Below are 27831 nucleotides of genomic sequence, written 5' to 3'. Positions count from 1 at the left end.
CGTTTGCTACAGAAGATGAACAGAAATTCGTAAGACACACATGATCCAAAGCTGTAAGCACACTGACTTAATTAATAACAATAAATAAGATTCCAAGTATAAAACATAAATCTTCATTGTACATATGTGGGGATTCTCTTTTCATATGACTATACTGGGTAGAGTTTCTAAGTCTTTATGGGCAGGGAACGTTTCTAAATTCTTTATATGTAGCAAGGTAGGGCTATAGAAAGAATTTGGTGGAAAGCTGCTACTTCAAAACAAACATGAATTCTTAGGGAATGGACAGATTATATTCCAAATAATGAATGTGATGCGTGCACCTACAGAAGAAAACATAGAGACTATGGCTTGAAATTGAAAATGTCCAGCACTGTATTTGGAGATTGTTTTTTGTGTTCTTGTAACAGAAGTAGGAAAGTTTATGTATGTTCTAAATTTAAGTCTACTTCATGAAAAATAAGGAAACAGGAAACCATATTGAACCTAGAGGAAATAATCAAGTATGGAAAGAAGTATAAACAGAAAGCATGTATGACTATGTGAATGTCAGCATGTTATACAGAGGAAGTTTTCATTAATTTCCTCCAAAACCGTATGTAAACAATAAATATTTCTACATACCAGTATTCAGAATCATAGCTCACCCAGAGTAAACAGGGAAGTTTCTCTTACAGGAGATAACCAGTAATGCCTGGTTCTTTTTTTGAGATAGAGAAGGATTTCTCAGGTGATACCTTTTATTGGATGAAATACGTAGGTTGAATAGACTTAGGCAAGTTTTCAAATGCAAGACATTCTTCATCAGGTCTGACCAGAATGAGCCAGGCACAGCATAGTAAAAACCAGTATTGGGTGGGGGCTAGAGAAATTCCTAGGGGTAGCTGATACGCAATTAGCAGAAGAAAAGAACTAGATTACTGGGAGAACAAAGTGTGTCAAAAGGGCGGAGTTTCATTCTCGCTTTTCATGTTTGGAAAAAGTTCAGAAGTTAAGTAAAATATAATATGCCATAACACCAATATCAATGTTCAGTCCTTTGGTTCTTACTATTCAGCCAGCTTATAATTTTTTGTTCCCAAGTTTAATTTTACAGGCGTTGGGTAGATTCCCTTTGAGCTTGAGGATAGTGAGGTCAGAGAGGGAGTGGTTGGTTGTCCTGTGAGGAATATGCTCCTAATGGTGCGAGCATGTGTCTGTCCTTTGTATTTTTAATTTGAGAATCCATTCTGGTGCATAGTTGCTGTACGGTTTCACCCACGTAGCTGCTGTGAGGAATTTTATTAGGAACATTTTCTGTACAGAGGTATGTGGTGTATATAAGTATATAGACATCTTTACTTAAAACATTAGTGAATAGATGCAATATCATGAGATGAAACATGACTCTAGAAAAAATTGAGTGCCCCAAATATTTATAACCAGTACTGATACTGTGTGATTGGTCTGACTGAACTCTGTGAAGGTCCTGCCTTACTAAGAATTGGAATACATCTTATCCCAACAAATTATTGTTATAATCAGTTTTATATTGAAAAAAAAAATCAAGCTTTAACTCTAGTTTCCTACCAGCTTTCCACAGCTGCAAAAGAATGACAGTGGAAGACCAAATCCAAACTTAAACTGATATTTTGAAGGGAAAATGCCTATATTTACAAATAAATTCAAGCTGAACAGAGAACAGTTCACCTCTACCCTTTTTATAACCACCCTTTAGGTATCTGAAGATTGTTATCAAATTCCTCCTCAGCCATCTTTTCTCCAGACCAATTTACAAGCATGATATCAGTGATTCTTTGCCCTTTCCTAAAGTTGAATTGTTCTTATATGAGTAAGGCTTCAACCAATTTACAGGAGAGAGTAAACCTGGAGGGGAGTGTAACTCTTCATTCCAACATTTGTAATTTCTAAATTATATACAAATTTATGTAGAGAGTTACTGTTGAAGTGAACCTGATTTACTTCATTTATTATAAAAATGTCAGAAATCCTAAATATATATTGTAAAATTGATTAGCTGGATGTAAAATTATATTTTACATGTCGTAGTTCTGTTGAGAAAAACACTGCTTTAAGATGATTGAAAATGTACATTTTAAAGCACGTTGTTATTCCTTTTTATTTATGTACACTTTGTTTCTTGCAATATTTTTGTAGTTTCTTAAAATTCTGTTGTCTGGATTTTCCTAACATCCCATGAATAGGGACCTACTGAAAATGTGATTTTGCGGATTTCGTGAAATACAAATACAATTAAATTCAAGCTGCTCTAATTTAGGCATTTGGAATGAGAAAAGTCTGGATCAAAGCAGAATTTCCCTATTACTCCTCAATAGTTAGCCACTGAGAATGCCGGCCTGTTCAAAATGTTTTTATTTAGCTGATGCTACCCAGATGTGATAACAATAAACTAAGACAGTAATAGGATCTCAACTCTGCTGGAAAAGGCCTGCTTAGGAACACTCATAAACTCAGCACCATCGGTCCCAGATGAAATAAATGTGAAGTTTCTAAATATTTATATTGAATATGCGTATGTGCTTGAGCCCACAGATGCTTCTCACTTGAAAGATTCTTGACTTCATGAATAGTCCTGCCAAAGTGAAAAGGGCTATTTAGACTAATTAGAGGTTTGTGGCTTTAACAGGACTATCTATTTAGTGATAGAAAAGCTGAAGACCATCTGATCATAAATTGGGGGATCCATTTTTAAAGGTGAGCAAGAACTAAGGAAGGAAAAGACGGTGGAACTAAAACCACTTCATTTAGTGACTTTTTTCCTAAGTGATGGTTTTATTCTTCAGTCACAAATTTAAAACACAATATACTGGAAGAAGAGACAGTTTTTAGCCTTGTCACGCTTGCATGCATGAAACTGTCCCTTATTTCATTAGGATTCCCACACACAGGCAGATAGCTGGGTCAAGCCAAATAGTTTCTATAGTTTCACAATTTAGGTAAATAAAGATAACAAGATTTTCAAAGTGAAACCTGGTTTGGTTGTAATATTAACACACTCAATGAAGCCCATTAATATACAGTGCAAAAAGAAATACAAAATAACTTAGACTGAATAGAAACTCAGGATATAAAAATAAAGGTTATACTTTTCTTAGGTTACAGCAGGTTTTTGAGATTATATCTATATATCTACATAGTACATATACCTTATTTTATTATATCTCTGTGTATATCAACACAACTATGCAATATAGCTACAATCAGTTTTTTTTCTCTGTTCTAAAATCACAGATATCATATTTCTAGTACTATCCCTACCTGATTAGTATATGGTAGACACTGGGATTAATATAATAACCATGACATCAAAGTTCAGTTAAATGACTGTTTTTAACTTGTGTACAAATTTGTTCTAGTTCTAACAAGGTTAATTCCAGCAGCAATTTGGTTAACCTTCAAATTAACATCAGTGCTGTGGCTCAAGTACAGATCAGAGGGTAAGTTCTTTAACATTTCAATTCTTATTCATAATCAGTATAGACATGTTTTCGTTATTTTATCTATACTGTGTTATTTAGGGCCCAGTCCACCAAGGTCTTTCAAATATGGAACATTAACTGATTTCAGAGTGGATACCACAAGTAGCTTTGTAGGATGGGAATTATAAAACTGGATCCAGGCAAGTAAAATAAACTGGTAGACATCTTTGTCCAAGTAGAGCCTCACCAAATTTCTTGGCACTCTCTGTATATGCACAATGTCATAGGCTTCCACACAGACCAGCCCTGTCTGCTGCATGTGGCAAGAGAGGTCAATCTGAGACCCACAGGCCAGATTATAGGGCTCTAAGGGCTGGATCCAGTCCATGGGTCATATGTTTGACACCCTTGAACTAAACAGGTCTTGAGTCTGACCTAGTTTGACAAGTCCTGTGTTTTATCTTCTCTCAGATAAAGGGAAAAGAGAAAGGCAGGACAACAGAGACGCACAGAGATCAGGCCCTAGGCCCCTGCATTGCTCCTGCCTGCTGGCCCTGCATACTAGGATTGGGCCCTTGGGCACCATGCTGTTCTCGCCCAGTCCCATATTCCAGGATCATGGCCCCATGCTTCCCTGGCACTTTGAGATTGGGACCTAATGCCCCACACTGCCCTCAGGCACTGGGATTGGATCCCATGTCACTCCCGTGCACCTGAATTGGGCTTGAAGTCCCCTCACCACCCCCCTGTGCTGGGACCAGGCTCAGAAGCCTTGTGCCATGCCCCACACACACCCACGTGCAAGGATAGGGCCCTGTATCACCCTCCACATCCAGTCCACTTCACAGGCATGCTGTCCAGCCCACAGGGCTCCCTGTGGGTCTGGAAGTTTGGGAGCAAGATGTTGGGCCACTGCTCCCCCCATCAAATTGTCAGACCTTTGGAGAGTCCAATGGGCCAGATGACCTGACACCCAGACTGGATCTGGACCATGGGCTGGGGGTTTAAGCATCCCTGACATAATAAATATTGTGTTGTTATTACCATTTATGAACCTAACACCAAAAATCATTCAAAGTATGCTATATAGATCATAGAGGGGATACAGACACTGCTTAAAAAGCGTAAAACCTAAGAATATCTATCTCAGAAGTTTCTATAGCATATTTTACCTCACCTGGAGTACTGTGTCCAATTTTAGTCTCTACACTTCAAGAAAAATGTGGACAGATTGGAAGGAGTCCAGTAGAGAGCAACAAAAGTAATTAGAGGCCTGGGGAATATGACTGATGAGGAAAAGCTAAAAGAATTAGGACTGTTTAGTCTGAAGAGAAGTCTGTCTGATAACAGTCTTTAAATATCTAAAAAGATTATTATCTTTATCTGTAGGGAACAGCAATAGGAGTAAAATCTTGTAATTGCAGCAGAGGGAATTTACGTTGGAAATTAGAAAGAACTTTCTGCCTATGAGGGTTGTTAAGAATTGGAGCAGGCTACCTAGAAGTTGTGGCATCTCCATCCCTGGAAATTTTCAAGAGCAGGTCAGACAGACACTTGACTGGGCTGGTTTAGCCATGGATGATCCTGCCTTAAGCATGGGGGCCAGACTAAGTGAACTCTTGAGATCCCTTCTTGCTTTACTTTACTATGATCCTATGTCCAAGTGCTTCCCAGGTGAAGAAGATTAAAGGGAGACTAGGTACATTTGAAGGGAAAATGAAGGAGAAACAACAAAACAGTAGTTACTGTTAAATGTGCTTAATTTATAAAAAGAAAAGTTTGTTCTTAATGTAAAGAATTATAATTAATTTTACATAATGTCATGACATTATGAGAGTTAGGAACAAGGATTATTGGGAAGAAAACTAGTATTTGTGAAAAGTTTTGGTGGGGGCAAGGACTAAAACAAAGAATGAAACCAGTTCTATGAACTGCTCAGTAAATATAATCCCCAAAATAAGTGAAACCTGGCAGAGAAGTGCCATGGGGGTGGGATGTAATGTTTCTGTCTGATGCCAGTAACAGTGTCAGCCAGGGAAGTAAGTGAGACTGAGGCATTTTTTTTTTAATTATTGCTGAGACGGAAACAATTGTGGATACATTCTTGCATCACAACTGGCTGAAGACCCTGCTGTTTTGAGGTCAGGAATTATTGGACTATCAGTGTGCCTTGTGTTTCTCAGTGATTTTCTGGATAGTTGCCTAGCCCATTCCATAACCTCTCTGGATAGCCTGTTTCAGTGCTTAATCTCTCTTACAGGGGAGTGTAGCTCTTCATTCCAACATTTGTGATTTCTAAATTATATACAAATTCATGTAGAAAGTTACTGTTGAAGTGAACCTGATTGCTTCATTTATTACAAAAATGTCAGAAATCCTACGTATATGTTGTAAAATTGATTAGCTGGATGCTAAAATTATATTTTACATGTCGTAGTTCTGTTGAGAAAAATACTGAGTTAAGATGATTGAAAATGCACATTTTAAAGCATATTGTTACTCCTTTCATTTATGTACACCTTGTTTCTTGCAATATTTTTGTAGTTTTTAAAAATTCTGTTGTCTGGATTTTCCTAACATCCCATAAATAAGGACCTACTGAAAATGTGATTTTGTGGATTTTGTGAAATCAGCATTGCCCGCAAAATTGGGCAGTGCCTGTGAAATCTGCAGGTGGGGAGGGCAGCAGGGAGGAGAAAACTTAATGAAAAGAAAATGCTGGCTCCCCAGAGGGAGCCAGCAGTCCTCAGGGTGCTACAGTAGCGTGCCAGGGTAGGGAAGTGGGGGGAAGGGTCTTTCTGCTTAAGGGAGTGTGGGCAAGATAGCTGGCACCCTAACCCTCACCACTGATTGGCTGCAAGGCCTGACTGTCATTTGGACCTGCCTCTCTCCATGAATCAGTGGCATGGCAGGAACCCTCACAGCCAATCAGCAGTGTGGGGCCCACCTGGGCCACTTAGCCAATCAGAATCATGGGGAGGGCCACCACAATCTGCCCATGAAATAGCTGTCTGGCTCTGCATTCTGCTCATTAAATGGAGGGTGGGGGGAGCCACTCCAAATTCAGTAGGTCCCCACCCATAAAATGAAACAAGTTCCCCAATCTCTAAAGTAGCCATAAAATGGAGATCTTTATTGGAAGAAAAGTCACAGTGAAATTTAACAGATTAGGCCATGTGCTTAATTTAAAATGCTGTTACTTTTCTTTTTTATATACTTATTATAATCCTTATTTGTTGGCTTTAATTCATTCAATCTGGTACCTTTTTATAATTCAAGAAAGTATTTTAGCAGTATAGTTAAGACTTCCCTTAACACACTTTCCCAACAGCTCCAGATTCCTTCCAGTTGCTCTTATCCAAGATCTCTTTATATCTTCTGAATTTGGGAACCAATATTCTGCAGGAAAAAGTTTTCTTAAACATTTGGTTCTATATGACATTAGAATTGGACACTGAACCCTTTTTTTCTTCCAGAGACATTTGAAAAATCAGCATTTGTACCAACAGCATTCAATCTTAGTTGTATTCCTTGAGGAAAAAACTGTAATTTCAGTAATGTTTAGAATGAAGGGAAAGCTAATTTTAACATCAAAGGTTGGAAGGCCATGATCATTATGTTATGTTTTTAAATAAACATTATCCTGAGTGAAATATTCATTTGTAATTCTAGGTTTTTTAATAATTAACTTTTAGCTTGAAACACCAACTTCCAGTTCTGACCAGGACCACATTGAAACTCCATGCCTTTTCTCAGTGCTACAGAATTTTGAAATCAGTACAGAGTGCTTTTTAACGATATCGCAATAAGAGTTGACCAATAACAAAGGGATAATACTTTATCTGATTATTATTTTAACAAAGCAACTTACTTCCAACACAGCATTGTTTCCAGATGTTCTGGTCAGAAGTCATCTGCCAGGCTAGAAAAAAAAATTATTCTGTGATTGCTCAAGATCTCAACAGCTAAACAGGATTAAACTTCATGATTTGAATGGGAAACCTCCAAGGAACTTACAGGTGCTGCAGGAAATAGTGTTTGTAATATAGATAGGAATTTTAAGACTGCTACTCAGTGTTTTTTCTTTGGAGGAAGGGATGGAGAGAGAGAACAAGAAAACAGAAATATTTATCATATATATATATATTTTAAGAGAAATTCTAATTTATTTTGAAGCTGGAAGGACAGGAAGATAGTTTCAGTACAATATTCTTGTTCTGTGTCCTTGTCATTTTTATGTTTTTTTATTTTCTGGGTACCATAATATTTTGAATATTTTTCTAAAATTGTCACTGTGTTCATGAATCAACAAAAACAAAGATAGTCAAGTGCTTAGGAGACTATCCAGGGGTTTTGGGAGCCCTAGATTCAGTTCCTGGTTCCAGTGAACTTAGGGACTTAGTGAATTTAGGAAAGTCACTTTGGATGTCCTTCACAAAGAAGTTAGATGCATCAGTTTTGACCATTTCTGCAGCTAAAACTTAGGTGACTCACTCAGGAAGTGAAATTCACAAATTCAAGTGAGCCGCCTCAATTCACTATGCTTTAACTGGGGAGTTAGGCACTTATGAATGGGGTGTACAATGTTCAGTAAGTTGAGTAGGGGAACACCTAAGCCAGTTGATAGGAAACACCAAAAGAAGACCAAAACTCCACCTTTCTTTGTTTTAGGCACCGGGTGAGACTGAGATTTGCAACCTGAACTCCTGCCTGGATTTAGGGCCTTGTTGTATGGTAATTTTGGGCAGCTCCTGGAGCTCTTAACTCCTGGACTGTTCGCACATGAACACCTTAATGTGGCTTAAAGCACTCATTACGCAACACAGTTATTCCAGTCCAGGGCAGGATTATCTCTTGATTCAGACTACTCAGCTCCTGTTCCATTAAGGTGTGGCCACTCGCCACAGATGTGTCCCTCAAACTGAAGGTGTGACTGCTTCAAAGCACTAAGCCATTAATATTTGTGCAGCTCACAACATACGGTGTAACAAGGCCTTTAAACAACTAAATCATTCCTTCATGTTCAGGCAACTGGCTCACTTCTTTCTTTTAACAGCTGGATGAAGGTGCAGAAAGGAATGCAGAGTTTATTGGGCTAAACAAAGAGCCCAGACAAACAGGGGCACAACTCCTTAGACCACTAATAAAGAGTGCTCTTTCCTGAGAAGAGAGAGTCCTGGGTTCCTGTCCCTGCTCCCAGTGCTTTTTATGCATTTTCCTTTAAAGTTTCTGATCCAATGCATGAACAATGTTTCTGTGAATCACTCCCTTTATATATAGGTGTCCAAATTAGCTGAATATGAGCCAATAGCATGCCCTTATTGCGAAGAAGGCTAACAGCATACTGGGCTATATTAGTAGAATAATTGCCAACAGATCAAGGGAAGTGATTATTTCCCTCTATTTGCTATTGGTGAGGCCATATTTGGAGTACTGTGTTCAGTTTTGGGATCCGCCACTACAGAAGGGATGTGGATAAATTGGAGAGAGTCCAGTGATGGGCAGCAAAAATGGTTAGGGGACTGGGGCACATGACATCTGAGGACAGACTGAGGGAACTGGTCTTATTTAGTTTAGAGCAGGGGTTGTCTTTGAAAGGTTCCAGGCGATATGCGGGGGTGGGCAGTGTTGGACACCGCCACCCCACACTGCTGCCTCACAGGAGCAGGGCTAGGGCAAGAGCAGGGCCGCACAGAGGCTGTGCTGCCACCACTTGCCACCCCCCTGCTCTGTGTCCGACTGCTTTCCCCTGCTGCCCCCCGCCCCCCATGTCTGGCCATTCATCATTCCTCCCCCCTCTGGGGGTATACACTTATTAAAAAGGGAGCCACCAGGGGTACACTTATTAAAAAAGGTTTAAAACCTGGTCTAGAGAGGAGAAGACTGAGGGGGGATTTAATAGCAGCCTTCAACTACCTGAAGGGTGGTTCCAAAGAGGATGAAGCTAGACTGTTCTCAGTGGTGGCAGATAATGGAACAAGGAGCAATGGTTTCAAGCTATAGCCAGGGAAGTCTAGGTTAAATATTAGGAAAAACTTTCTCAAACATTGGAACAGGTTACCCAGAGAGGTTGTAGAATCTCCATCCTTGGATGTTTTTAAGACCCAGCTAGACAAGGCCTTGGATATATTTGGGGACAGTTCTGCTTTGAGCAGACGATTGGACTATATGACCTCTTGAGATCCCTTCCAACCCTAATTTTCTATGATTCTATTATTTTAAATTCTTCCTAAATGTCATTTTATCTGCCTGGATTCCTATCTTGCCCATGGTCTCTCTATGCTTCAGTTCTTCTTGTATAAGAACTGAACACTCTGCTGCATCCCCTAAGGTTTAGTACCTAGGAGATTGTAAGGCATTCATACATACAACAAGAGGCAAATGAAGAAGTGCCTAGGATAGACTTCTTTAAAAATGCTTCAAAAGGAAGAAATTCAAGTGTTAGATAATTTCTACATGCTATGGGTTGAGCAAAAAACCCTCGAGTTTTATGTAAACCACTAACCAAAACTTATACCACCCTGATGCATATGATTTAAATACTTAGGCATATAATATTTTTCCATCAAAATCAACAAGGGATCAACCCCTTCTCAAGAACAGTCTACCTTTCAAGTGAAAGCTGAAAAAGAAGTTGCGACCATTTGAATCCACTGAAGATTCTGTGGTACTTCTTGAAAAAATTGCCCTATTTACTGAGTCCAGTTCAGCAAACAGTCTCTAAATCAAAGTTCTTTGTAGTTTCTAGTGGATAAATTAGTCTTAATGTTGTCTAAAGATAATACATGTGAAATTGTGAAATTGTGGCTCTTTTAACCTTTCTCTCTATATATTACAGAGTGTCTAATCCTCCACAAATTGTTTTGCCACTTCACAACTGGGAACCTAAAGATGAACCTACCAAAGAAGATGACCTTGGTCCTTTGGTAGAACACATTTATGAGGTATAGATTACAAGGATGTAGATTCTCACAAGACCTGATTCTGTTGCCACTGAAATCCCTGGGAATTAGATCCTCAGTCTGAGAGGAGATACAGGTCATCAGTCTGAGAGGTGGCAGTGGCTGGGGCAGGCAGACCCAAGCTGTGGTCCCCTGGAGGCAGAAGGGGCAGGGAGGGGGGAATAACCCCTCCCTCCCTGATCCCTCTGGCTCAGGGGCTCTGCTGGCTGGTGTCTGACTGTGGCCCCACCACTGTGGCAGTAGGCCTGTGCGAGTCGGGCATGCTAGAGGGGAGGGACAAGCTGCAATCAGATCTGGACAGGTTACAGAGGTGGGCAGATGAGAATAGGATGGGTTTCAACACTGACACATGCAAGTTATTGCACCTTGGGAGGAAGAACTAGCAGCATACCTACAGGCTGGGGAACTCCCCTCTCGCCAGCACAGAGGCAGAAAAGGATCTTGGAGTTATTATTGACTCAAAGATGAACATGGGCCGCCAATGTGGGGATGCAGTCAGTAAGGCTAACTGCACCTTGTCATGCATCCACAGATGCATCACAAGCAGGTCCAAGGAGGTGATCCTCCCGCTCTATGCATACTTGGTCAGGCCCCAGTTGGACTACTGCATCCAGTTCTGGGCACTGCACTTCAGGAAGGATGTGGCCATCACCGAGAGAGTCCAGAGGAGGTCCACTTGCATGATCAGGGGGCAGCAAGGCAGGCCCTACGAGAAGATGTTATGGGATCTGAACTGTTCAGCCTCCACAAGAGAAGGCTGAGAGGGGATCTGGTGGCATCTATAAACTGGCCAAGGGAGACCAGCAGACAATGGGAGAGTCCCTGTTCCCCTGAGCACTACTGGAAGTAACAAGGAACAATGGCCATAAGCTGACAGAGAGCAGATTCAGGCTGGATATCAGGAAGCGCTACTTCACAGTCAAGGCAGCTAGGATCTGGAACCAAATTCCAAGGGAAGTGATCCTCACTCTTACCCTGGGGGTCTTTAAGAGAAGGCTAGATAGACAATTTGCCAGGGTCGTTTGACCCCAGTACTCTTTCCTGCCATGGCAGGGGGTCGGACTTGATGATCTGCTTAGGTCCCTTCCGACCCTACCAACTATGAAACTATGAAACATAAGCTTGAGGGCTGGAAACAGACCTTACACATAAACCAGTTTAAGTGATCAGAAACTGGTTTAAACCTGTAACAGAATGTAAGTTCAATGCACAAAAGTCAGTTTCAAAATGGCTGAAACTTTTAAGATAAACCTGGTTGAATGTAGTATCAAACTGAACTGATTTGGGTCAAACCGGTTTATGGAACTTCTGTCCCAGACCTCTTCCTGGTTAAAGTTCAATCAGAATCCTCCAGCATCCTGGCATGCTCTCTGAGATGTGCTTTCTGTTTCAGCAGAGCAGGGCTGGCGCTACCTTTCTGCTCCCCAGCCAAAGCGGAGACAGGCAGGGGTGGGGTCCTGGCCAGAAGCCGGCCCTGGAAAGGAGCAGGGAAGAGATTTAATTCCCACACCCCACCTCCCCTATCCCACCAGCACCAACATGCATTTCTCCACTGCCTGCTCCAGTGGTGGGGGCATGGCCAGGCCTGGACTGAACTGGCCAGGGAGGGATTTAATTCTCCACTCCCTGTCCCATCAGCACGGACGTGAGTCGGGGTTCGCGGGGCACTGCCCCCCTGCTGCTGCAGCGGTGGGGGCATAGCCGGATGCTGGCTGGCAGGGCCCTTTAGCCAAGGTGGCAGGGAGCAGGGTTATATTCCCCTCTCTCCAGTGTCCAGTGAAGGAGGCAGGAGAAGGCTTATTCTGCCACTTTCCACATGCACAGAGCAATCGGTGGCAGCAGTTGGGGCAGACAGACCCCAGCTGCAGTCCCCTGGGGGTAGAGGGGGCAGGGAGGAGGGAATTACCCCTCCCTTCCTGTCCCCTCTGCCTCAGGGGCCCTGCTAGCTGGTGTCTGGCTGTGCCCCCACCACTGCGGCAGTAGGCCTGTGTGAGTAAGCCCACGATCCGATCCAGCTTCAGATCCAGCCACTTTGGATGGCCATGATATGATCTGGAGCTCTGGACCGGGTTTCCACCTTGATCTGGCCAAAGCGGCTCCAAAGCTTTAGAGCTGCCTCAGATATCTGGCCGTATAATGGGGAATCAATGAAATATCTATAACTTTGTTTTTCTTGTCTGATTTGGATGAAACTTGCAGGGAAGGTACCCTCTGCTGAGAGCATGAAACCTGCCAAGTTTCAAGAATATTGGTGTAGGGGTTTGGGGGAACCGTACCCCAAATTCTTGAAAGCCAAACTCATGTCACAGCTACGTGTGACACCACAGGGAGGTGAAAGCTGCAGGTGTGATAGTTCTTACTGAGGCCACAAAGCCTGCCAAGTTTCAAGGAGAAGGATTTCATAGATTTTATAGACATTAGGGCTGGAAGGGACCTCGGAAGATCATCGGCTCCAGCCTCCTGCCCGAGGGGCAGGAAGTCAGCTGGGGTCATAGGATCCCAGCAAGATAAGCATCCAAATTTCTCTTGAAGGTGTTCAATGTAGGTGCTTGAACCACCTCCAGTGGCAGGCTATTCCAGACCCTGGGGTCTCGGACAGTAACGAAATTCTTCCTTATGTCCAGCCTGAAACAGTCTTGCAGGAATTTATAACCATTTGACCTCATCATCCCTTGGGGCGCTCTGGTGAACAAACGTCCCCTCAGATACTGGTGGTCACCCCTGATAAACTTATAGGTGGCCATCAGATCACCCCTGAGCCTGCGCTTTTCCAGGCTGAAGAGCCCCATGGCTCTCAGCCTGTCATCGTAAGGTCTGTTCTCCTGACCTCTGATCATGCACGTGGCTCTTCTCTGGATTTTCTCAAGATTCTCCACATCCCTTTTGAATTGTGAATCCCAAAACTGGGCACAGTACTCCAGCTGCAGCCTCACCAAGGCCGAGTACAAGGGGAGAATGATGTCTTGGGATTTGCTTGAGAAGTATCTAAGAATGCAAGCCAGCGTTTTGCTCACTTTACCAGCCGCAGCATCTCATTACGGGCTCATGTTCATCTTGTGGTCAATGATGACCCCCAAGTCTCTTTCTTCTGTAGTGCTAGCCAGCGTAATACTGCCGAGCCTATAAGGGTGCTGCAGGTTTTTCCTCCCAAGGTGGAGAACCTTGTATTTTTCGGTGTTAAACACCATCAGGTTCTCATCCGCCCATTTGCTGAGCCTGTCCGGGTCAGCCTGGATCACCCTCCTGTCCTCAGGTGGGGATGCTTTACCCCAAAGTTTGGTGTCATCGATGAACTTGGCCAGTCCATTTCTGACTCCACTGTCCACAATTATTAATGAAGATGTTGAACAATATGGGTCTGACTTCTGTCAATAACCACCCTCTGCGTCCAACCACAGAGCTAACTTCCCAGCCAGTGGATTGTGGTGGACCCAAGGCCACAGTTGGCCAGTTTCGCTGAGAGGTGATCGTGGGATACCAAATCGAAGCCTTTTTTGAAGTTGAGATACATGACATCAATCTCTTCTGCATTGTCCAGGTGATAGGACACCTGGTTGTAAAAGGAAATGACATTGGTCAAGCAAGACCTACCCGCAACAAACCCATGCTGGCTATCCCTCAGGACATTTGCGTCAGCCAGTCCATTAAGGATGGCCTCTTTAATAAATTTTTTGTAAGATCTTCCCCGGGAAAGAGGTCAGGCTGATTGGCCTGTAGTTTGCCAGATCCACTTTCCTCCCTTTCTTGAAGATCGGCACCACATTGGCCTTCTTCCAGTCTTTGGGCACTACACCAGAGTGCCAGGAGTTCTCAAAGATCCGTGCCAGAGTCTGGGCTATGATGCTTGCCAGCTCCTTGAGTACCCTGGGGTGTAGATTGTCAGAGCTGGCTGACTTGAAGGTATCCAGCTTCTCAAGGTGTTCCTTCACGAGGCCTTTCTTTTTTGCACCAGGACGTCTGCTAGATCCCTAGATGCAGGGGTTTGCGGGGAACTGCACCTCAAGCTGTGGACAAGCCAAACTCATGCCATGGGTGACACTGCGTGTATTAAGGTGCAGCGGGGTGACAGCTGCAGGGGTGGTGGCCCCTGCTGTGACACCTGCCAGCTGTTGAGATGAGTGCAGGGGGGTTCTGAGGCCCTGCACCCCTAGCTGCTGCCCCATAGCTTGTGCCAAGGCTATGCCTGTCTTGGGGCAGCTGATTGTATTGATTCTTTCCTCTCCTTAGCCTGGTTTTGTAGGTGCTAATTGATGCTCCTTGAGTTGTGATGTAGTAGCTAGGTCCTGTGTATATTGAGCTGCTCCCTGAGTCCCTGGTCCCTGAGTGAATCATGATTGGTTGATTGGTAACTGGTAACACAGCAGCTTAGCAGCCAGGCCTAAGGTAGTGTCTCCTCTCCCCGCCCAAGACAGACACAGTCAGTCCCACAAGCACCCATGTCACAAGTTTTGCTTGTCTACAGCTTGAGGGGCAGCTCCCCCAAAACCCCTGCACCGATCTTCTTGAAACTTGGCAGGCTTTGTGGCCTCAGTAAGAGCCACCACCCCTGCAGTTTTGACCTTCCTGTGTTATAGCGCCTAGATGTGACAGGAGTTTTGCTTTCAAGTATTTGGAGTACAGTTCCTCCCAAACCCCATGCACTGATCTTATTGATGCTTGGCAGGCTTCATCCTTTCTGCAGAGTCTACCACACCTGAAAATTTCATCCACAATGGACAAAAAACAACAAAGTTATAGCTGTTTTATTGTTTCCCCATTATACCCTGTGGCTGGGTCTCCAAGGTGGCTCCGAAGCTTTTCGGAAGCTCCGAACCGCTTTGGGAAACCCAGCGAGGCAGCGCTTCAACCCAGATGTGCTGCTTCAAAGCATCCAAAGCTTCTCCAGATCCGAAGCTCTGTTTGAAGCCTCACACAGCCCTATGCAGCAGGAAGGGGGGAGTGCCCAGTGGACCCTGGCCTGGATCCATGCTGGTGGGACAGGGAGTGGACAATTAAACACCACTCTGGCCAGTTCAGTCTGAGCTACTGCCTGGGCTGGCCGTGCCCCTCCAGCACAGCTTTTCTGCAGTGATAGGCACACTCTAGCACCCCCCACCACCTGGCCTGAGCAACTGTAGCCATGTGCCTGCATTTCCTCAGTCCAGAGGGAATGTCTATGCACTTCCAAATTGGTTCAGCCTAGGCAGGTTAGGCTAACCTGGAAAGATTGAATCAGGCTGTGGCTTTTTTAATATCTGTCCCTAGCCTTAATGAAAATATCCTAAATCAGTCCTGGAATAAGCGGGCACAGCTCCTTTTAGTTTTCACAGGAGAGAAAGGAATTGACATATATACTCATATCCAAGACAAGGTTCCCGCTCCATTCAACATGGGGAAGATTGCCCCTCTTGTATTTGAGAATAAGCTGAGGGGCAAGGGCAGACTCTGCCCAAAACATTGCCCACCCCTGCATGCTGTCACAAGTTGGTGGCAGCAGGGTGGCGTGCCAGGCAGACTGTGGAACCTGCCTGCACACCTGCAAGGTGCTTTGCGCCGTTCCAACTCTCAGCTAGACTGTATCTTATGCCTCTGTGTTTCTAGGACGTCTATTATAATTCTGAACAGCTGGCTGGGACCAGCCTCTGAAATCCAGGACTGTCCCAGGACAACGGTCACCCTTTCTATAAACAATGGTAAACTAAGTTGCCTTTAAAATTGAATGGCAGAAATCACAGCAACTTGAAATTAAACAGTCTCTTGTCCACTCCCCCATTAAATGATTTGTAGCTTCTAAAAATAAAAACTTCATAAGTAGATTTCATTTTGTTTAATATTCTGAAGCATACACCTTTCCTGCATGTGTTTTTACTTGTGAAGATTCACTGATTAAAAGCGAGGGAGTTCAGCTTAGACTGAACTACTTTGAATGAATTATATAGGATACAGCCTATCTTTGGAATTTGATGGATGACCATTGTTCTTGGGGGTGAAACAGAGTACTTCACATGTGTTTACAATTCACAAGCCAGTAGTCAGGAAAAGCTAGACAATAAAATTTAAACAAAATTATACTTAAACTGAATTAAAAGTGATCAGACTATGAAAAATAAAACATTACAGTCCAATTACCCAGCTTGATAGATTTCTACAACTATAATAAACATATTCCCATCACAGCCTTTTTGGCCTCTGCTCCAGCAGTGCATTTTTACACACATGCAAATTTAAGGGCACCTGAGTTGTTCCACTGAATAAAGAATCTCCATAGACTGTTTATTCATAATCAAAGAATTTACTGGAAAGAGCTAATGTTGAAAGTCTGTTTCATTTGGTTCCAGTTATATTTCAGAAACCAACATTATGTTTGCCTCATAAAAATCTTATGCTTTATCAAAATAAATAAATAAATATGGATACTGCCAGTAACTCACCTGGCCGCCTGCCCTGCTCTTCACACCTCTCACATGACCAAACAGAATATCATTCTCAAACTTTTGCCTTAGCATATGCTAAAGTTAAAATAACGAGGTAATAGACTCTGGGCCTATACTTTTTAAACTCCTTACCTGAATTTTATCAAACTTCCCAAAAAAATTTCTCTCCTACAATGAGCTATGATTGGAGATTTCAGGAATACAACGGTTTGTTTTTTAGGAATAGCTGATATGAGGAAAACTAACTTTTTATTAACAAGAAACTAGCTTAAACCTAAACCTGAAATGTGATTAAATTCTGGCATCGATGCAACAACTATCAATTTCCAGTAACTCAACTGAAGTCCATTTTATATAGTTGTAAATGAAAAGCAACTATACTGCTGTATTGCTACCTGCTCATTTTCTAGGTAATTTCAGACCTTTGTTTCAGATTAGAAAAATACAAGTGGGAAACCCATGAAATAGTTTTACTTATTGACTGGGCCCTAGCATGTCCACTGGCCTACTTTGTCACCTTAAGCAAGTCATTTTACTTCTCCAATCTCATTCTGTAAAATTAGAATAATATTTACCATTATGGTTTGATGCTTTGGGAAAGACCTCAAAGTAACATCAAGTAATGTATAAGGTCTGGGTAGCTGTGGTTTCTTTTCTCAACCTTGACAAATAGTGTATTTATTTTTTTTTGGTTATTTGTTTGACAGTTGCACAATATAGGACCTGGTGCCATCAATGATACCCTTCTCCATGTTGGTTGGCCTGTGTCCAGTCGGGAGGAATTTCTTCTTTACATTCTCCATATTCAGACACATGGACCATTGCAGTGTCAAACAAGTTCTGCTATCAATGAATTGCAAATAAAGGTAGTATGCTTGCTACTGTTTCTAGGTTGGTGTACATATTGGTAGTCAGATTTCTTTTGACTGCCACCTTCCACTTAGCAGTTTTCACAGAACTGTTCAGAACAATACCCAGGTAATTTTCCTGGGAAACATGGGAAAACATGTTATAGTTAGTTTACAATGTGTGGAATCTGACCAGCTGTGTACTATGGTGTGTGTAAAACTTCTATGAAAAGAATCTGGTTTCCACTGTAGCATTGCAGAGCAGAGCATTAGAGATGAGATTCCCTTTCTGAAATGGAGTTTTGTTTTCTTTTGAAGAGGCCATTTTGTTATAGTTGTAAATAGATAATGCAAGACTTTGTAGCACTCATAGTACCCTGAAAATCCATATACCCTAAAGATTACCTTAATTTGCAAATGCCTTCTGTATACCAGTAAGCCATACATCCACAAGTGACATAAATAGAATTAAAAATGTAACTCCTAAGGGAAAGACTTACACATATCCACATGTACCAAAGCTCTTTACTTCAGCTCTTTCACACAGATTGTTAATACAAAATCAAAGTAGTTGTTTATGTAATGCACATTTCACTTCCTGATAAAACTCTGGGTAAATCTTATTACATGCACTTGGACTGATTTTTGTGACTGAAGTACATGGTCTTACTATTTTATCATAGTGTTAACTACAGAAGTATAATAACTCTGCCCCATTTTTATATTATTTGCTAAGTGTTGTTTTTTTGATTCTCTAAAATTTTTCTCTGGTTTCAGAAACCATTTTCATTCTTGCTTCTTTCTTATCTAGTTCTAAAAGTATTTGCATGCTTTTAACAGCATATATTTGAGAATCAAGTAAAATGATCCATCAGAAAATGTCTAGTTAATCAGTAGATGCCCCTTTTCTGTAAATTAATTTAAATTGCTGTTGAATGCAGATACAGAACGACAACTGCACTGTAGAGACTAGAGCCTAATTTCATTTGCACTCATTTCAGACCATGTAGCATCATGTAACTGATACTTACATAGCTACGTATATTATAATTGCAACCCAACCAAATCTTGCTAGCCATAGAGAAATATGCAAGTAGAATGATCAGATCTTTGCTTCAAAGAGTTTACTGCAGAGAGAGAGAAAATTAAGTAAGGTGGAAAAAACATCTAAGATAAATTGCTCAGGATAATGAATTTATTATTCACTGAAAAAAATTCCCACATCTATATCCAGTTTCTTAAAAATATTTCTAAACTAACATTTTTTGTTCCTTCTCTCCCTTTTCTTCCCCCACCCCCTACCGGGGAAACCGGAGGATGTGGTGTACCTTAATTTTAGCAAGGCTTTTGATACGATCTCCCACAATATTCTCCCAGGAAAGCTAAGGAAGTATGGGCTGGATGAATGACTGTAAGGTGGATTGGCTGGAGCATTGGGCTCAGAGAGTAATAATCAGTGGCTTGATATTTAGTTGGCAGCCAATATCAAGTGGAGTGCCCCAGGGGTTGGTCTTGGGGCCGATTTTGTTCAATGTATTCATCAACAACCTGGAAGATGGCATAGAGTTCACCCTTGGTAAGTTTGCAGATGACACCAAGCTGGGGGGAGTAGTAGATACGCTGGAGGGCAGGGCTAGGATTCAGAGTGACCTGGACAAATTGGAGGATTGGGCCAAAAGAAATCTCACAAGGTTCAACAAGGACAAGTGCAAAGTCCTGCACTTAGGATGAAACAATCCCATGCACCAGTATAGGCTGGGGGCTAATCGTTTGGGCAGCAGCTCTGCAGAAAAGGACCTGGGGATTATAGTGGACAAGAAGCTGAATATGAGCCAACAGTGTGCCCTTGTTGCAAAGAAGGCTAACAGTATACTGGGCTGCATCGGTAGGAGTGTTGCCAGCAGGTCAGGGGAAGTGATTATTCCCCTCTATTCAATCTTGGTGAGGCTATATCTGGAGTATTGTGTTCAGTTCTGGGCATCCCACTACAGAAAAGTTGTGGACAAATTGGAGAGAGTCCAGTGGAGGGCAACAGAAATTGTGAGGGGGTTGGGGGACATGACTTCTGAGGAAAGACTGAGGGAACTGGGCTTATTTAGACTAGAGAAGAGGTAACTGAGAGGGGATTTAATAGCAACCTTGAACTACTTGAAGAGGGGTTTGAAAGAGGATGGAGCTAAACTGTTCTGAGTGGTGGCAGATGATAACAAGGAGCAATGATCTCAAGCTGCAGCAAGAGTGGTTTAAGTTGGATACTAGGAAAAAAATTCCCACTAGGAAAGTGGTGAAGCACTGGAACAAGTTACCTAGAGAGGTGGTGGAATCTCCATCCTTGGAGGTTTTTAAGGTCTGGCTTGACAGAGTTCTGGCTGGAATGATCTAGTTGGAGATTGTCCTGCTTTGAGCAGGGGGTTAGACTAAATGACCTCCTAAGGTCTCTTGCAACCCTAACTTTCTGTGAGTCTACACCTCCCACCTTCGAAATAACTTATGGGTAGAATTGCATGCCATCATTACGATTTGTCTAAATGTGCTACCTGTTGTCTCCTAATGTTGGTAAGATTACCTGTACATTTGGGTACATACTTAGATACCTAGAATACTAGTAGTTTGATATTTTCATCAGATTGATCAGACTGGCTATCATGGCTTCTTCATCCCCTGGATGTTTCTTAAAATTGTTGAACAACAAATTTTCTGTAATCAAAATCTATGCTCTGTCTTTGGGAACATGGTGACCAGGATGCTATTCAGCTGCCAGTTGAGAGCTCTTGTCTGTACTCTTCTTGGTATTAACAACAAGGATATGCAGAAAAGAGAGGAATCTGCATTTAGGCTACTTTATCTGGTATCAGGGGGCCAGTTGCATAACAAATATCACTTCTGTCAGCACCCTAGGAGGCTGAATTGATTACTCTTGATGTTTATTAAAACATTTTTATATCCTCCAGTGAAAGATAGTGTGGAGTCTTAACTTCATATAAATAAGGTTGTTGGTGTTGTTATCTGTTCTGATGAAGGCACATATCCAAACCTTACAGTCTTATAAGTTGTTCCAGTTAGAAAGGCAAATTAACAAGTGATTCAGTCGTTTCTTGTTTATTTGAAAAGAATGTACAAAATTCTTTTTTGTTTTTGTTTTTGTGAACTCAAAAGGACAAATCAGGTATTCTATCCTTACGAACATCACTCTCTGACCCCCTGGCCCAAAAGCTCTTAGGTTTTCTCACTATGCTTGTTCAGGTAGTGCTGGTACTTCCTTTCCTCTCTTTTGCTTTTCTATGCATTTCAAGTTGAGTAGTCTCTCATCCTCATGTGCCTCTCCCCAAAACAATGATCTGCAAAGCCCTTCCATCTAATGCATTCAGATTCCTGAGCAGCCTTGCATTTGTTTTTGTTTGGGGTGCTTAAGTATCTTTCACAGCTATATTAAATAAAGCATGGTACATAAATCTACCAGCCCAAATCCAGCCTATTCCCACATTATACATTATGATCAAAAGTTTCTTTCTTGGGAATGAAAAAACTCTAAGACTGCAGTCTTTTCTTATTATCCTTTATTATTCCCTTTTCACGCCCGAAGTCTGGAACTGTTTAGCAGAACAGAATCAAACTTCTGCATCATGCATAAAGTATAAAGGAAAAATAATGGTCTCCTGACACAAAACATTACAGAAGGTGTCTTCTGTGCTTTGTTATGTTGACTGTATGTAGTAATGATTACATCATTTCTTTTTCTTATTAAATTTCTCAGTCTTTAGTCGTTTCTTAGACAGTATTTATTTAGTTTTTGGATTACATTGTTTATGGACATGCCCTGCCTAGATAATACACAACACATTGCACATGATTTTATTGGAGTTATTAGCAATTATTGGGGCATTATAAATAATTACATTGCTTAACATTCATCAGTTTCATTTAGCATAAGTAGTAGATTTTCTGGTGAAACAGTTTTTTTATCACAAAATGGCAATTTGTCAAAAACGGTAAATTCCAGTAGAGAGCTTTCGTTAGGAAGATTTTAAAAATCCAAAATGGATTAGAGGCAGGGAAGAAGAGACAAACCCTTTAGGATAGCTGTTAGTTCAGATAGTTAACTGGTGTGTTGGAGACCCAGGTTCAAGCCTTTTCTCTAAATCACACAAAGCAGAGACTACAGGTAGTATCTTCCAGATACTAAGCCAGTACCCTAATCGTGATAACATGCAACAAAGACATGATGATTCTGTGGAGGCTTTCAGGTTTTAAGGCGTGAAAGACTTGAGTTCATTTCCCTGCTTCACCAGAGACTTTTCATGTGATCTTGAATGAACCCTTTTGTCTCTTTGTCCTTCTGATCTCCATCTGCAAAATGGTGATGAATTAGTAATTCCATAACTTGCAGGGTGGTTCTGAGCATAAATGCTTTAGACATCGTGACATACAAAAAACTAGAACTCTTGTTTCCAAACACGACTACCAAGTACACCCTTAGGCATTGTGAAGCACTCAAATCTATATTGATGGTGGGGTCATACAAGTACCTTAGATAGCAAGTCTGTCTATCTCTCTCTTCTTCTGTATTTCTTATCCAGTAAGTATTTAATTTATTTAAGGTTATTTAAGAGAGATGAAGAGAGTCCCACACAGAACAACTGTAATAATCTAGTAATTATAGGATTCTCCAGGGATGCAGATACCCTTGTTCTGAATCACATCCCATGTGAATGTCCTAATCAGTGGGTTATTGGTTAGTGTGTGGTGAAGATTTGTTTTTTAAGCTCATTTTAAAAAAAAAAAAAGGAATTACAGGTCTCAATTTTGTCCCAGTGCAGAACAAGGAGAATTGAAGGGACTCTTGAATAGGGAGAGTTGGGGGAATCATGCTCACCTTCAATTATTTATATTGATACAGGAAATGAACATAGGGTAAATCTTAGGTTTGTCATTGTCTAGTATATTTAAGGTGCAATGTATAATGTTCTTTTTTTTAACATTGTATATTACATGTTAAGCCCAACATTATCTAAGAAGATAAACTTTAACATCATAGGAGTTGCTTTAAAAGTCCATATTTTGTAGCGGCCTTCAAGCACTTAGAATTACATTTAAACTTTGTTAATACATCCAGTTTATCAAGTAACAGATTAGCATTTAAACATGCATCTAATCCTCTAGGGTGTACATTAAGCCATATTTTTGTATTCCTTGAGTGCTCCCTTAGTTTGAGTCAATGTCCACAGAGGAGAATCTTGTGTTCTTTTCTTTTCTTCCTTTCAGTCTCTTACAGTTCCTTCTCATAGAACTTGCACTTTCCTTCACTATTCAAAGAAGTTTTTCAAACATTTTGATTTGGAGGCAGGAAAAGATTCTTTGTCATTAAATTCCAAGAACTTCTACTAGATTTCTAAGTAAGCATCTTTATTTTTATTTTCCCCCCTTTCTTTGCCGCAGAACACTGATTTGACAGGACAAGTTTTCCATTACTAAAACTTCCCAAACTTTTTAAAAACAGTCAGTGATTTTAAGATTGCCGTTCTCTTCCAGCTTTTTGCAAATGTAATTCTTGCAGCCCATAGAAAATGAGTGATCAGTTCCGTGTTACTTATGTTACAAAGCTTTCAGAAAGATTCAGAATTTTTTTTTTAATATTTCAACAAATATACATTGTTTCTGAGTATCATACAAGACTGAATTTCTGAGCATAGAATTAGATGGAATATGACAAACTAATGGGACTTCTCATGTATTATGCCTGATGAAAGGATTCACACAGTGTGTTGTTAAGTCATAAAAGCTTTCCCTTTGTCAGAAGTAGGAATGGGCCTATTGGTATAATCTATCACTGGTTTCATATTACATTGAAATGCTTTTTTAATTATCTCAGGGTAGAAACAGACATTGCCTTTCTGCCACCATAAAAAGTGTTATGATGGCACAAAGGCCAAACAAACAGATGTCCACCCTCCTTGTCACACCACAAATAGTGTCTGTGATGGAAGTGGTATCAATGTGTGCCTCTATTTAGCAGCAGACATCTGTTTACTTCATGATGTGAGAGCATGGGCAGTCTGGAGCTGCCAACACTCTCTAGTTGTGTCTAAGCTGTTTTCCTTTCTACTGACCTCGTTCTTTCCTCATAGGACAGCAGCAATAGAATTTAGGGAAAATTCACACAGATGAGGGCCTAGTAGCATCCTTTCCACTAAAGCATTGTTGCAACATTTTCTGGAAGCATATATTTAGATATCCTTGTTTGTGATGGCAGATACCCCAAAAGTAGCTGGGTTTGGCTCAGTGTCAAAAGATTTAGCAAACCACATTTCTACATTTTATATCATCAGAAATAAGGTATCAAATTAATTAAGCATAACTGATTCCAGGCACTTCTTAAAATAAACAGCACTTCTTGAATTTAGCTAGTAGTCTGTTAAACATCTTGTGGAAAAAATGGAGTTCTAAATGCATGTACTTTCATACATTCTCTGCAGGTCAATAGGGATTTGAGACTCTATAATGTAATGAATGGATATATATAGGCCTAGCCTACACTGGAGGCTAGTAATCAAAGGGCGCATCTACCCAAGATGCTTAATGCATGGAAGACTAATTCCACTGTGTATTAGCATGGCAGACAAAGCCCAAGTTAATGCACTGATGCACAATAGATTTAGTTTAACGCACAGTAACATCACCAAAAAAAGTATCTGTGTTAATGCACGGTACTGCCAATTAACGGTGCATTAAGTTAGTACGTGTCATTGCAGATACTGAAGTTAATGTGTGGTAATTGTGTCGCATTAATGAATGTGTAGATGCAACAGTGTAGCTATATCAAGCTTCCAGTTTAGAGAGATGAAAGTGTTATAAACCCAGATTTTTACTGATTAAAGAATTGACAAAAACAGGCTGCATGTTTTCACTAAATTTTGACATTGCATTGTTTGGGATTCAGGTTTGTATTGTTTTTGTTTCCTCTTACAGAAAGGGAGTGAGGGGAAGGAAAAGGAAGTAGAGAGGAAACAGAACTGACTGCAGAAATTCCTGCTTTTCATAAAGCCTAGTAAATTTTGCCACAATTTTTTTAACTATAAAAATGTTCATGTAGGTAGGAAAGCCATTATGAGATGCATGTTGATGAGGAAATGCTCTCACAGTCTGGAGCAGAGGTTCTCAAACTGTGGTCTGTGGACCACCACATGATCTCCATTCAGGTAGTCCACAGAAAGGTTGCAGCACAATCGAGAATATCTGTACTTGTAAGCTAAGACTACTGATATTAAAATATGAGTTGTATGCTTTGATTTATATATCAAAAAGTTCATTATGTGGTCTGCTGAGACCCTCAGCAATTTTCAAGTGGTCCGTGAAAAAAAAGTTTGAGAACCACTGGTCTAACAGTTTACCCATGGGCAGTTAATCTTGGTTCAAACCATGAGCAAATCCTGTTTTTTAGCAACCATGAACTAGTATGAACTAGTGCCTTAACCTACTGCAGTTAAACTGATATCTGGCCTGCAATGGCTGACATGCCCACTGTGGATAAAACCTATTTATGCTTCAGCTTCAGTCAGACCATCACAGTAATGCTGCATGCCCCAAAAGCAGTAGAGCTTCTCTTAAGTAACTCTTCAAGGTGATTAGGAGTGAAGGGCTGATCGGGCAGAAGTGCTTCTTTTTGCTTTTTTAAGCTAACCAACCCAAGACCTACTGGCATGTGATATACAAAGAGAAATGAAATATCCCTCTCCCCTCCTAGCCACTGGGTTCAACAGGAATTCTTAATTGTAATTTTCACTTGCAAATTAAGCTGGGAGTAGTATACTCAGAAAGAATAGTGTTACAGCTCTTAGTGACATTTGCAGAGGATATGTGTGTGTGCGTGTGTGTGTATTTTTTACTCTTATTTTTTTTCCATTTCCTTTTCCCCGTGCCCTCTTGTACTGTGATATTTATATCTGTTGCATCAATGAGACTAGCCAGGAATATGTTGTCATATCTGAGTCTTGAATTTAATGATGAATAGTGTTAAAGTAAACATCATTCTTGCATGGTTTTGATTGCAGCAAATGAATCTAAGGTTATTATGTGCCTGACTTGCATGCCAAAGTTTCATTGACTTCAGTGAATTTGGGCATGTAACCCTGTTAGGCTACTTTGAAATACCTAGCCTAATATGACTTGGACTTTTCAGTTTCAAATATTTATTCTTAGCGCTGTATCCTTCTGCTTCACTGAATCTGTTTTGTCTTTACAAAGGTTTTCTTAATTTTTTCTTTATTTTTTCTCATTGGTTGGAAAACCACATGGTTTCAGCAATTTTTCTTTACTGCTTCTGGTGGGGGGTTTTTTGTAAAAAGAAAGTACTTTAAATTACCTCGACTCTATGAGATCCCTTTTTTTCTTTTCCCTCCTTCCTCTCTGAAAAGTAATCCATTGTAAGCATTTAATCTCCATTTCCTCTTACCATCCAAATCCCTTTTCAAGTGTGACTTTGAAGCAGCAATCTTATTCTTAATTCATAATATGACATTTAATTTCTTCCGTTCTGTGGATCTCTTCTCAGAAACCTTTATTTTTTCCACCAAGCACAGAAGTTCAGCTGTTAGTATTTCATTTCAGGTTTTCTTTTTATGGTGAATATTCTGCATGGAAAACAATTCTGAAAGGCAGATGATTAAAAATTATTCTGAGGGGCCTGTACATGCAAATGCACCAAAGGGGCAAGCATGCAACTGGGAAAGAAATATACAGTACTTTTGAATAGAAGTATTTCAAAATAAATTAGAACATAAAGTATTGCCTGGAAAGAAAGAGTCAGTCTACTTTTCAGATGAGGTTTTAAATAGGGGAGGAGGAGACTGGGGGCAGGGGAGCTTTGGAGTTCAGAAATTCTGTTTCAGATGACAGCGCTTCAGAGGAGGAAGCATTTACACACCAGCAAGGGTGACTGTGTTGAGGGAAGCAGAAAGTCTGGGATAGGTAAATGTAGAAACTGAGATGAGGCATAGATGAGGAGTAAGTGTATGAAGTGTTGTAGAAACATTGGATCACATCCAGTCTCACTGGCGCAGGAAGGAAAAACTGTATCTCTAACCTAACCTTGTGAGCCAGTGCGGAGATTCAGTCTCCAAGAAAATGTCTCTACTTCTCCTGTCCTGATGGATTTCTGTCTGTTCAGACAGAGCCTATACCCTTAATTTCCAGTGGAAGATACACAAATTATGGGTACAGAAGGGAGACTGGGAAGCAGGATTTACCATAGTATTACTGGCAGTGCCTGAAAAAAGTATGGTTGTGGTTCATGTAAAAAGATGATTAGCAATATGACCTATGAAGACCTGGAAGCTAAGCAGACTTTAATGTTAAATTTTTTAACCTATGCATAAGTACCACATTTACTCGAATATAAGATGAGGGTTTTTTTTTCCTTAATCAGCATTGAGGAAAAAGCTCCTTATCTGACATTTGCATCTAAGGAAATTAAACACACTGTCTATCACTAAACTGCTGCCAAAAGCAGCATGTGCTCAGTGATATAGTATTTCAGTTCATGCAGCCCCAACTTTAGACTTTCTGTTGCTGTCTTTGATATTTTAACTGCTTTCACCTTCTCTGTTTTCTTTTCTCTCCACTTTTCCACCTTTATCCACTCTTCCTCCATCTCCAAACCTTTGTTTCCACTCTTCATTTCTCTTTCCACTTCCTGGTTGTCAGCCACCACTGTCACTGGTTTGGGCTTTGGGTTTTTTCCTGCCATCCTGGTGCTCCGTAGATCTCTTTCTTTGCCCTTAAGGTATTGATCAGGCTCTCTGATAATCACTTGATCTTAGCTAAAAAGCTGAGATTCTGATGGGAACCTACCACAAGTATAGGTTATTGCAGCCTACTGCACACAGTCCTTCTCAGCACTGACTGTTTCAAGTCATGGTGAGCCACTACATTGCATAATTTCACTTTCCTCTTCACTCCCACAGCTGAGCTGTGCCTTTCCCATTTCCAATGATTCCTGTTTTTTCACCAGTCTTAAATGTCTGGAAAACATCACCAACCAGGGCCTCCAACAGTTCATCCAGAATCCCTGTGTCACTAAGCCTGTCTCATATCATCAGAATGGCCCCATCTATTATGAGGTGGAGCGGAAGCAGGTTGCCTTGTGCCTCATCGGCATATACATTTTTGGAGG

At 41.0% G+C, this 27831-nt stretch overlaps 1 protein-coding gene across 2 annotated transcripts in view; it reads left to right on the top strand.

Annotated features, from left to right (window-relative positions):
- The window catches only part of ITGA8 (integrin subunit alpha 8), a 169431-nt gene that overhangs the window by 101700 nt on the left and 39900 nt on the right, over nt 1–27831 (top strand). The window contains exons 23-25 of one of the 2 annotated variants that reach the window (XM_090047203.1): nt 3378–3458; nt 10279–10384; nt 17523–17681. In XM_090047203.1, the coding sequence (XP_089903329.1) occupies nt 3378–3458; nt 10279–10384; nt 17523–17681 (346 nt within the window). The remainder of the gene's footprint in view (nt 1–3377; nt 3459–10278; nt 10385–17522; nt 17682–27831) is intronic. The other variant, XM_090047204.1, reaches the window with a different exon arrangement.

This window comes from Crocodylus siamensis, chromosome 5, assembly GCF_052110815.1.
Source record: "Crocodylus siamensis isolate JL-2025a chromosome 5, ASM5211081v1, whole genome shotgun sequence".
NCBI lineage: Eukaryota > Metazoa > Chordata > Crocodylia > Crocodylidae > Crocodylus > Crocodylus siamensis.
This window is presented reverse-complemented; position numbering and strand designations above follow the sequence as displayed.